Source organism: Equus asinus, chromosome 5, assembly GCF_041296235.1.
Source record: "Equus asinus isolate D_3611 breed Donkey chromosome 5, EquAss-T2T_v2, whole genome shotgun sequence".
Classification (NCBI taxonomy): Eukaryota; Metazoa; Chordata; class Mammalia; order Perissodactyla; family Equidae; genus Equus; species Equus asinus.
In genome coordinates this window covers 70,366,580-70,379,219 of record NC_091794.1, presented here as the reverse complement: position 1 = coordinate 70,379,219, position 12,640 = coordinate 70,366,580, and the positions used below count along the sequence as shown (strand labels likewise).

Here is a 12,640-nt window from a genome sequence, read left to right as displayed (position 1 = left end):
GATTTGCATTTTAGAAAAATCTGTCCTTTTGCCATGTGGGAACAGTGTTGGAGAGAAGCAAACCTACAGGTAGGAAGCCCAGTTAGGAATCTATTAAAACATCTGGATGAGAAATAAAGGTGGCCTGGATGGGATAGTCATCATGGGGATGGAGAAATGTGGTTGGAATCAAGAGGCATAAAAGGAGTAAAATCCAACCTAGACATTGATTGGATGTTGGAAATGAAGATAAAGGAGTAAAGGCTGAGGCACAGGTTTCTGATATGCCCAAGTAGATGGATGGCAGTACTTCTCATTAAGATAGGGACCAGCAGGTTTGGAGGTAGAGGGAAGACTAACTTCAGTTTTAGACTTACTGTGTTTGACATACTCTGGAACATGCAAGAGGAAATGTCCAAAGGATGTTGGATGTACAAGGCTGAAGCTAAGGAGAGACCAAATAGATACTTGAGAGTCATTGTTAGCATATAGTTAGAAGTTGAGGCAATGGAAATAGATAAGCTTACCCAGGGAGAGTATATAAAAAAAGCAAAAAGCCGAGTCCCAAATCCTGAAGCACACCAATATTTAAGAGACTTGTAGAAGGAGACTGAGAAGGTGTGACCAGAGAAACAGAAAGGAAACAGGAGAGAATGCTGCCATGGAATGGGAAGGACGTTTCCAAGGGGGAACTGGTCAGCAGTGTCCGTTGTTGTCAAAGGGCCAAAAAAGCCAATTCTGAAAATTCCACATTGGATTTTGCAAAGTAAGGCCATTAATGATTTTGGTAAGGACAGTTTCAAAGGCAAGGTTAGGGACAGAAGTTTGAGGAGTGAGGAGGAGGTAAGGAAATGAAACTGAAAATAGATAACTCTTTCAACAAGTTTGGTGTTGAAAGAAAAGAGAGAGGTGGCAACATCAGAGAGGGAATGTGTGGTTGAAGAAAGTTCTGATTTTTAAAACAGGAGAAAACTAACCTGTTGAGTGACAGGTTTGTGGAGAGACCTTATCAGGAAGAATGGACCAGACCAAGCAAGGATTGACGATGGAGGTGAGGGCGCCAAGATGCCTCTCACTTTGTTCACCTTTCCCTCTCCGTCTGCTCTTTCTGCCTTCAGACACACTCAGACCTTCTGCTTTACTTGTCTGCCATCTCTCCCAGACACCTTGTCTCTCTTCCTCTTTTTATAGCCAGATTCCTTTAAAAACGATTGATAATCACAGCTCCCCTTTCTGCCCCCCTACTCCTTCATTAAACCCTTTCCATGCTGGCTTTTCCCATACCTACTGTGCTCTCTCAGGACATGAGTGATTTCATTCTATCCAAATCCAATAGTCTTGTCTCAGTTCTCATCTTCCCAGAACCATGAATTTGAGACCATTGGTTTACTCTCTTTTCTGTCAAAATAAATGACACTGAACTTGTTGCCAATTCTTTATCTAGATGTTTGTTTCCTCCATAACCCTTATCTGAGTTTGTAATTACTTATTATTTACTTCTTTATTTTTTATTTACTAAACAGTAACTCTTTGCCAGCAGGACCAAGCAATATATTTTATTCACCAGTGCACTTCAAGCATTAGTGTGGCACATAGCAGGAGCTCTGGATATATTCATCAAATGAATGAAAATGACAGACTCAAACATGATTTTTCCATCACTCTTTCTAACTTTCTGCATTGCTGTTTCTTGCCTTCTTCTGTTTCTTCAGTCTTTGTCTCCTGTCCCCTAACAGGGGATGCCTTTCCATAAAGCTCAGAGCTCAGTCTTTGGCTGCTGCTTTAGAGCACTTAGCTAGAGAGCTTGTCCACTTCTCCAACCTGAGGCCTTAATTGACACAGCCCTTGGGTATGCATCTCCTGTCTTGATCCATTTTTGAATCTTAGATTTTTAGAAATGTTGTTCTAATTTACATCCCTACCGTTTTTAAAAAATCTTACTGATTTAATAGGTAAAAATAGCATCTTGTTTTCATTTGCTCCATAGAATGAATTGTTTTCTATGTGTTTATTGGTCCTTTGTCCTTTTTGTGTGAATTGTTTGTGTTCTTTGTCCACTGCTTTTGAGATCTTATAACTTTTGTTATCTGTTTCTGAGTTTTATAAATGTCAATGTCATAATGCTTTTAAATCCACTTAGCTACCTCAATTTATAAACGAGGAAACTCAGACCTAGAGAGATGAAGTGACTTACCCAGGGCCACATAGTGACGTAGCACCGGAGATCTAATGGGGACCCGGGTCTCCTGGGGCAGTGTTCTTTCTCGGTTAGCAGACTGCCATTGTGCCCTGGACCCCAGCCATATGTGTCTTTCTGTTATTGGACCATCTCTGTGGGTTCTGCCATCTGCTCAAGCTCACTCTTTCAAATGAGAATTTAGTGCCTTTTCTTGTGTACCTGAAATGTGAGTTTTCTCCTAATATTCTCATTTTTGTTAACATCCCTATTGTTTTACTCTGACATAAACTCTTTGCGTGGAAATGTCCAGCAGGCAGTTAGAGATGTAGGATTGAAGCTCAAGTGAGAGATTTAGACTAAAAATACATATTTGGAAGTTATTTGCCTGGAAGCCTTCACGTAAAATCACTTAAGTGGATGAATTCTCTGAGTGAAAGAAAAGATTAAGAGCTGAAGGATTGAACTTGGGAGAATATCCATGGTGGGGAAGTGGGAGGAGGAAGAGGAGCCAGTGACGAGGCAGAGGGAGTGTAATGAGAGAGAGGAAGAGAGCCAGGGCAGCACAGTGACATGCGGGCCAAGGAGGAGACTGCTTTAAGAAGCAGGGCAAATGAGTGGCCTCACTGTTCCCAGTGGCCTGGGAAGTTGAGGGCCAGCTGGGCAAAAGCCTTCAGACCTGGCACTTAATGGGACCCCTGTGACTGGATACCTTCATTGTAAAGGAAACCAGTGGCCAAGGACCAGGGAGTGAAGGACTGATGAGGCAGTGGAGTGAGGCCTTGCCCTCTCGCGCTGGTAAGCAAGCGTCCTCCACTTCTGCAATACTGTAGATGTGAATTTTCCGGGGACAGTTTTATGTCAGTCATATTGATCTGGTTTCAGAGATGTGTTTTCATTTATGATTCATTAACAACTACAAAAAACCATATACTTACAAAGTGTTTTCACATCTATGAATTCATTTGATCCATATGACAATTCTGTAAGGTAAATGTTATTAACTTCTCCATTTTACAACTGTGAAACTGAGGCTTAGAGAGGGGTTTTTTTGGAGATTTTATTTTATTTTCTTATTTTTTATTTATATATGTATTTTTTGAGGAAGATTAGCCCTGAGCTAACATCCGCTGCCAATCCTCTTCTTTTTGTTGAAGAAGACTGGCTCTGAGCTGACATCAGTGCCCATCTTCCTCTACTTTATATGTGGAGTGCCTCCATAGCATGGCTTGATGAGTGGTGCTAGGTCTGTGCCCGGGATCCGAATCAGCTAACTCCGGGCCACCAGTGCAGGGTGTGCAAACTTAACTGCTACACCACCAAGCTGACCCCTAGAGAGTTTGAAGTAACTTGCCCCAGGTCAGAAAACTAGATAATAAACAGCAAAGCTAAGATGTTCTTATACCTTGTCGTGCCACCTCCTGAAACCTAAAGATGCACCTTTGTCCATGGCAAGCTCTTGCTTGTCCTTCCAAACCCGGATAAAACATAATCTTCTATGTGAAGCTAAAAATGTTTGTTGAATGAATGCATGAGTTAGTGAGTGAGTGAATGAATGGCTTGCCCAAGGTCATGGAATAAGTTAGTGGCAAAGACCTTTCAAGTGGCCTTCTGTTCTCAGGTTGTCCCACAGCTTCCCATTGCTTCAGTAATCCTGGACTACTTATAAGCTCCTGTATTATTTTCTAGGAATAAGGCCGTAACAAATTGCTGCAAAATTAGTGGTTTAAAACAACACAGATTTATTATCTTTTGGTTTGGTAGGTCAGAAGTTTGGTATGGGTCTCAAGGAACTAAAATCAAGGTGTTGGGGGCCAGTTCTGTGGCCGAGTGATTCAGTTCTCGCGCTCTGCTGCGGCGGCCCAGGGTTCGGATCCTGGACGTGAACATGGCACCACTCGTCAGGCCACGTTGAGGTGGCGTCCCACATCCCACAACTAGAAGGACCTGCAACTAAGATATACAACAGTGTACAGGGGGGGTTTGGGGAGATAAAGCAGAAAAAATAAAATAAAATAAAATAAAATCAAGGTGTTGGCAGGGCTACATTCCTTTCTGGATACTTAGGGGAGAATCTGTTCCCTTGCCTTTTTCAGTTTCCAGAAGCCACCTACATTCCATGGCTTGTGGTTCCTTCCTCCATCTTCAGAACTAGCACTGGTGGGTCAAATTCTTCTCACACCTCATCTCTCGGACCCACGCTTCTGTCTCTGCTACCTTTAAGAACTCATGTGATTAGATTGGGTTCACCCAGATAATCCAGGCTGATCTCCCCGTCTCGGGATCCTTAAGCTTGATCACATCTGCAAAGTTCCTTTTCCACATGAGGTAACATATTCACAGGCTCTGAGGATTAGGGCATGGGTATCTTTGGGGACCATTATTTTGTCAACCACAGCCCTCGAATTATGCCAGGCTCTTTCAGGTTCTATGCTGTTGTCCACTCTGCTTGTGTGAGTCATGTCTCCTTGAGTCATTGTGAAGACTCAGGACAAGAATTGCCAGCCGAGTTGACTCCTCTGTCCTTTGGGTCCTCCCTGGTGTTCCGCCTTCAGTACTGTCCCGGACCTGTAACACTTTCGTGCGTTTGTTTTTGTTTAGCTGCCTTCTCCTGTACCTAGACCTCCCTGCAGCTCCTCGAGTGCAGAGCTGTGGCCTGCTCAACATTCTGTCCCAATGTCTAGCACAGGGCCTGGTGCACACAGCGCCTGGTACATACCTAGTATTTGGTAATGTTTGTTAAAGGAGCAAAAACCTGCTTCCTGCAGGGAATTTATCTTAACAGTGTGCTGGGATGCAGAAACCCCTACCCTTAAACCCAGGGGCTTGACCTAGATCATGAGACCAGCCAGTGGCACTGCTTGCTGCAAAACATAAACTTCATGGAGCAAATAATGACTTTTTGCAGATCATTAGCTTCCTTGATGTAGCTACTGACCAACTTGTGACCTTGGGGAAAGGTCATGGAGCCTCATTTTTTTCATCTGAATCAGGAGGAGGTCGAACTGTATGATCACCAGAGACAGTGGTATAGGGTTAACACCTAAGCTCTAGAGCCAGCTTGCCTCTGTTTGAAGCCTGGCCCTGCCTCTTACTTGCCATGTCCTGCACAAGGTACTTAGCCTCTTAGTTCCTCAGGTTCTTTACCTGTAAAACAGAGAATCATAATAGCGCCTACCTCAGACAGCTGTCCTGAGGACTCAATGAGTTAAGGTATATAGGGCATTCAGCACAGTGGCTAACTAATTATTGTTATCATGAAATTCCCTTTGTGATCTAAACTTTATGATTTTGACTTGTTTTTTCTAGAAGATTCCCTAGACCCCTCTCTTCTCTTTTCCTGCCTCAGACCAACTGTCTTTCCTGCTGTCAGTCTTCCTGCTTTCACCCTCTTGCTGACAAATCTTGCATCCCCTGGGCTCCCTTATAGCCCTGCCATTCCTGGGATGGTTTTGCTGATGTTGGCAGAGCCTGCTGACCAGTCTGGGTGGGGCTCCTCTGGGAGAATCTGCAGGATGTACTGCACCCGCAGGCCAACAACAGTGATTCCACTGCCCTGGCCTGAGAGTCAGAGCCTTCTGCCCTTTGGCTACCTCTCAGGACCTGTGCTCTTCGGACTTGGGAATGTGAAGGTTAACCACGTTCTCTCAACAGAGCTTGATTGAACACTCCCTGTGTGCAGTCCCGAATAACAGAGAAATACAGGGCATTAGGGGTTAAGTGTACAGGCTCTGGGGTCAGGCTGCTTGTGTTCAAATCCTGGCTTCCACACTTAACTCCCTGTGAGATCTTGGGCAAGTTACTTTGCTGAGATTCAGTTTGTCATTTGTAAAAAGAGATATAATAATAGTATTTAATTCACTGTTTAGTTGTAAAAGTTAAATGAGATAATTCATATGAAATCTGGAGTATCAGCAGGAAGAACTTTTAGCAATAGGTAAGAATTAAAAACTTTTCATTTCCCCAGCGCCTTTGGATTCAGTTCTTTACGGTATAGTTCCGTTATTTTGTTTGTAATTGTGTGATTTTCGCAGTCAACTGCATCTATATTCAAATGTCAGTACTAACCCAATTTGAAAGGCAAATGTAAATGGTTTTTTATTTAACTGTTTAATTCAGGTCAGCGAACATTTATTGATTGTTCTGTGCTGGGCACTAGGCTGGGAGCTGGGAATATAACTTGGAGTGAGGTATGGGGTTCTGCCCACAAGATGTTTACAGTTCAGCGGGGAAAGTAGGCATTTAAACCTCCTAGACAGAGGGAACAGTGTGAGCTAAGGCACAGAAATGTAAGATGGCCAGACAGCCTGACCCAAAACAAGGTTGTGCAAGCCTCTCTCTATGGCTAGAACTTAGCACAGGGAGGCATGGGGTAGGAGAGCTGGAGGTGAAGGGAGGGAGGGAGGAGGGTGCCATGGTGAGAGGTAAGGCAAAAGGCTCCAGCTCATTGACAACTTGAATACTGTACTTAGGAATTAATTTGACGGCAATGGAGGGAGCCATCGGAGGGCTTTTGGTAAGGGAATGATGCAATCAAATTGTGTTTTAAAAAGGTTATTTTGACTTTAGTATAGAGGATGAATTGGAGAAGGCCAGACCGGGGACAAAGATTGGTTGTAAATCATTGCAGTAGGCCTGTGGAGAGGCGATGGGGACCTGAATCAGGGCAGCAGTGGGGATGGAGAAGGAGGTGAAGAGGAAAGGAAAAGGTGTAAGAAATACTAAGGAGGCTAAAATGATGAGTGAATGGTGGTGCCATTGGGTGACAAGAAATACAGGAGGAGGGACTGAGGGGGATAATAACAAGTTCCATTTTTCCATTTTTAGAAATGTTGAGTTAGAGGTACTTGCAAAATAAGCAGGTGGAGGTGTCCAGTAGGGGACTGGATATTTGGGTCTTGTGCTCAGTGAGAGCTTTTGGGCTGGAGATGCATGTTTGAGAGTCATCTGCTTGTAGATGTAAGTTGCACCACAGGAGTGGGTAAGATTACTCAGGGAAAGCAGGCGGAGAAAGAAGACAAGAGGCCCAGGACAGTGCCCCAGCTGGGGTTCACAGGTAATTAAAGGTTGGGCAAGACGTATGCAGCCAGTAGAAGAGAGAGAGAAGGATGAGGAGAACCAGTAACAGGTGGTATTTCAAAAAGCAGTGGAAGAGAGTATTTCAGAAGGAAGAAGGCAGCTGTGTCAGATGCCACAGAGGGATCAAGTAACGTCAGGATGGAGAAGTTCCATGGGATTCGACAAGTAGAAGGACTTTCTGTTTGAGGGACTTTTGTGTCTTCATTTCTCATATATAAAGCTGGATCAACAGTGCCTTTCTTTGAGAAAGAAAAGGATAAGATGGAGAACACATGAAGGGAGGGTTCTCTATTCCAAAGAATCTGAGTGCCCCTCTGCTAGAGCACAGCCTGCATGTTCAGCAGGTTCACATGGCTCCCAGGCTGAACCGATCCTCAAGATGGTGAGCTGAACTGTGGAGATAGACACAGTCCTGCTGCAGAGGAGACCCCTGTTAATAATTTCATTAAAATTCCTGTAGACTTTTTTTCTCTGCATATAAACAAATATATGTGTTTATGTCTTTGCACAAATGTAATTTTAAAAGCAAATATTGGCTCGTCCTGTGCTTGCTTTTCTGAGAACCTGGATAAAGTAATCTTTCCATGTTGCTACATGTAAAGCTATTCCAATCTTTAATGGCTGCAGAGTACTCATTGTTTGAATGGACTATAATTTATTTAACCAATTGGACCTTTAATGATGAGCTTATAGGTTGTTTCTAGTTTTTCACTACCACAAACACTCTTGCAATGAGTATTTTTGTACACATATCTTCTTTGCACACTTTGGCAGGGAGAAGTGGGTTAAATTCCAGGGACTGTGTCTCATTCATCTCTGTACCCTCAGCACCAGGCATAAAGTAGGTGCTCAGTAAAAGTATTAAAGTGCCTTGAATTTAGGTCTTTGAGGTCCTGCAGTGTCTCATTTATCTTTCTATTTTTAGCATCTACAACAGTGACCAACAGCACAAAAAATTGTTTTCTAAATGAATAATCTCAAGGATATTCCACCCAGAAAAGGAAAGTATCAAGTAGTGACTTCAACTGTTAAGTGCTGTGTGCCTCAGAAGCATTGCCAGTGAGGAAGCACCCTGAGACGTTTCTAACGAGTGCTCTGCATTCCTCCCCCCTCCCTCTCCTCCTTGTGATGAGTGGTGATGTCCTCCTTCTCCTGGGCAGTAGAAAGGCTAGACAAAAATTCTCCATAGATAATTGGTTAGAGTGAGAAGTTAAAGACTCTTGTCTTCCCTTGAAAATTGTTTCTTTTGGGGCCAGCCCGGTGGCACAGCGGTTAAGTTCGCACATTCTGCTTCAGCAGCCTGGGGTTCACTAGTTCGGATCCCAGATGCAGACCTACGCACCACTAGTCAAGCCATGCTGTGGTAGGCATCCCACATATAAAGTAGAGGAAGATGGGCACGGATGTGAGCTCAGGGCCAGTCTTCCTCAGCAAAAAGAGGATTGGCAGCAGATGTTAGCTTAGGGCTAGTCTTCCTCAAAAAAACAGTGGAAAAAATTACGTTTCTTTTTTACCTCCAGGATGCTCTTCACAGAACCTTTCAAGCAGGACAGTTTCTTGTTCAGCCTTGCATGACTAGAACCGAGTGAGATGCCTCGAGAGTAGGCCTTCAGTAAATGAGTGGAGAGTAGATGAATCGAGCAGGCATTGAGCTATGCAGCTGGCGTAATCTGAGAAAGTTTCTAAAGGTTTTGCCCATTTTCCCAAGTTTAAATCCTATTCCAGTTCTTTGTGTTCAGTGATGCCTCTTGTATTGTATATTAAACTTTACTTATAATAGGGTCTATTTCTGAGCTTCATTTTCTATTCCGTTAATCTATCCATCTATTTTTTTGGTCCCAGTCCATATAGTTTTAATTCTTCTTGTTTTAGAATGTCCTAATAACTTATAAGATAAGGCTAGTTATACCTCACAATTCCTCTTTCCCAAAACAGTATGTTTTACTCTTGCTCATTTATATTTCTAAAATGCCCAAAAATATTTGGATGTTTTCTAATAAAAACAGCGTATTGAGATTTTTGATTGAGATTACATTAAATCTACAAATTAATTTCTTTATTGGCATCTTTGTACTAATCTTTCTATCATATAACATGGTATATTTTCCCCTTTCATTTGGACTTTCTGTTATATGTTTTAGTAAAAATGTGTGTTATTCTATGGGTCTCTCATTCCACCAACGGTTACTGAACACCCACTATCCCAACCCCACCTCCTGCCTCTATGGTCTCTGCTGGAGATACAGAGATGAATGTGTCACAGCTCTTGCCTTCAGGGAGCTCTCTTTGGTGGACAAGAGAGAGACCTGATCACATAATTACAATTATAATAATTATTGTTATGAGCAGAAGCACAAGGTGCAAAGGAAGCACAGAAGAGGGCTACCAACCAAGACTGAGGGTGTTAAGGAAGACTTCCTGGAGGAGGGGACTCCTAAACTGAGTCTTAAAAGCAGAAGGGAAGTTAACCAGATGAGGAGGGAAGAAAGAGTATTCCAGGCAGACAGAATGTTCATTGAAGTATATGTTCAAAAGTAAAGAGATGAGAAAAAATATTGAATTGTTGTAAGAGCTGCAAATAACTGGAGTATAGGATGACAGTGGGATGGTAACTGGAAACGAGGCTAGAAAGCAGGTGGGAGGGTGGCAGGTTGTGAAGGGTGTGTGACAAGATAAGAGTTTGAATATAGGATTGAAAGATTTAAGTAGAGGAGTGAAATGGTCAGATTTATGTTTTAGAAAAAGGTCTCTAAAAGAGAAAATAATAAAGTTAAACAAAGGCTACTTTGGCTGCTGTGTGGCAGATGGCATGAAGGTGTTCCAGACTGAGGCAGAGCAGCTGGGCAGGGGGCTGTCGGAGTCATCTGGAGGTGACATGCCCTAAGGCAAGGGCACTGGGCATAGAGGTGGAGAATGAGGCGTTCCAGAGCTACGAAGGACATGGGCACACACACAAACAGCACGTGGGCACACTCGCACGCCCCCTCTTGTTAAGGTATTGCTGAGTGGTTTATGGTTTTTACTTGTTTAAGCAGGAGTTTTCCCCTCTTGTATTCTGACTGATTATTGCTAACATAAGAAAGCTATTGTTTTTAAAAAATATATCTATCTTAAAAATATATCTATCTTCCACTTTTGGAACTTTTAATTTTAAGTGTTTAGTCAATTTCTTTGGCTTTTCTATGTATTTATTTTTATCTAAGTACTTCTGCTTATTGATATTTTTTGACCCTTCTCTTTTTTCCATTTTTATTATGAAAATCTCAAACTTAGACAAAAATAGAATAATAAGACAAACCCCCATATGCCCTTCACTCAGATTCAATAACTATTAGGATTTGGTCCCGCTTACTTCATCTTTCCCTTTTTTGTGTTTTTATGCTGTTAGTGAAGTATTTTAAAGCAGAATCTCCTGTCATTTCAGCTCTACATACTTCAGTATGCATCTCTAAAAAATATGGATATTTTCTTATATAACCACAATGCCATTATCAGTCTTAGCAAAATCAATAATAATTCCTTGGTATACTTTAATATCTAGTGTATATTGATATTCCTTGTTTATCACAAAATATCTTTTAATAGTTGATTTGTTCCAATCAGGATTTGAATCACACATCACATTTGGTAGTTTGGTCTCAAAAGACTGTTTTAATCTGTTAGCAGTCCATAACCTTACTCCCTTTTTAAGAAGATGCCATTGACTGTTGAAGAAACCAGGTCTGTTGTCCTGTACAATGTCCTACCTTCTGGATTTGTCTTTTCCTTGCACTGTAATTTAACTCGCCCCTCTGACTCTCATATTTTCTATGAACTGGAGGTTAACTTTAATGACTAGTTAGATTCTTGTTCATCTTTTCTGTGGGAGGAGGGTGCAAGACAGCTTCAGAGTTGGGCTGTGAAGTGCCACTTCTGTCTGATTGTCCCACTCCTAGGATGCTAAGATTGATCAGTGGTTCAGGTGATGACAGCTCATCCCTCCACTATAAATTTCCCCATCAACCTTTCATCAAATGAGTTCATCCCCTGATGACTGTCACCTGAATCAATTATTTCATCATGGGCTACAAAACTTTCTAAATTCTGTCCATCGTTTCACATTTATTAGCTGAATAAAGAACATTCATTCAATAATTGGGCTATTTGCTTGTCCTGAAATAGAATATGTACTGAAAAGACAAGATAAATGTTTAATTCATTTTGTTTTGTTCCAGTTTTTGGATTAAGGAGTGGTACCTTCATTGTCCCGTTTTAAGTGTCTGTCGATCTTGCTTCTATTTTATCGCTCGTTGCATCGGCTAGTCCACTGATTCCCCCCAGTGACTGCTTGTTATCTCAGCCTCTGAGACGTGAGTCTTCATTTGCACAAGAGCCTTTATATCCTTAGGTATGTGAGTGACTTTCTAAGTGCCGCTCATCAGTCCATCTAGTCCTGTACTTTTCAGGAGAGGAACAGTTTTTCCTTTGGTTTCTCTTCTCTTGTTCCAGGTCACACTGTGAACAAGATGCGTCGACACTCAGATTCAGAAGTGGCTTGTCTTGCCAGAGAAGTTTACACTGAGTGGAGAACTTTCATTGAAAAACATTTGGATAGACCTTCTATTGAAGTCCGAAGTGATCCCAAAACCGAGACATTCCGGAAAAAAGCCCAGAAATTACTCTCAGAAGCCTTGGAATTAGAGGTAATGTCCTGGTCGGAATGTGAGTATTATGTGCTCTTGGTTGAATGAGCCTCATGTTTTCATAATGAACTTTCATAGTCTTAGTGCTGTGGCTTTATTCTGTTTTTTCAAGGATTCTGGATTTGTAAGCGTTCTGGGAGCCAGTGTGACAGAGAGTGCAGGCTTGGAACCAGCAAGACCTGGATTCAAACCCTGGCTCTAGTGTGTACTGGTTGTGATACCTTAGGCAAATCCCGTAACATTTCTGAGGCTTGATTTTTTTTATGTGTAAAATGAGGATTATAACTCCTACCACCCAAGATTATTGGAAAGATTAAATGAACCATTTATACAGAGGAATAGTGTAGTGCCTGGTGATTAGAAGTCAGTTAATGGGGGCCAGTCGGCCCCGTGGCCGAGTGGTTAAATTCGCGCGCTCTTCTTTGGTGGCCCAGAGTTTCGCCTTTTCAGATCCTGGGTGCGGACATGGCACTGCTCCTCAAGCCATGCTGAGGCAGCATCCCACATGCCACAACTAGAAGGACCCACAACTGAAAAATATGCAACTATGTACCAGGGGGCTTGGGGAGAAAAAGGAAAAATAAAATCTTTAAAAAAAACCAGTCAGTTAATGAATGCTGGTTCCTTCCCATTTAAAATTCTTTCCCTTCCCACTGAAGCAAAAATTCTGAGATAGACTCTGTTATGGAATATCACTGGCAAATACATAGCTATCTATTGAAAA

General features: G+C 42.2%; 1 protein-coding gene across 7 annotated transcripts in view; it reads left to right on the top strand.

Moving 5' to 3' along the window:
* Positions 1-12,640, top strand: part of TCEANC2 (transcription elongation factor A N-terminal and central domain containing 2) — a 35,609-nt gene that overhangs the window by 15,668 nt on the left and 7,301 nt on the right. For all 7 annotated transcript variants that reach the window (XM_070509853.1, XM_070509854.1, XM_070509855.1 and 4 more), the window contains exon 4: positions 11,723-11,916. In XM_070509853.1, coding sequence (XP_070365954.1) covers positions 11,723-11,916 — 194 coding nt within the window. The remainder of the gene's footprint in view (positions 1-11,722; positions 11,917-12,640) is intronic.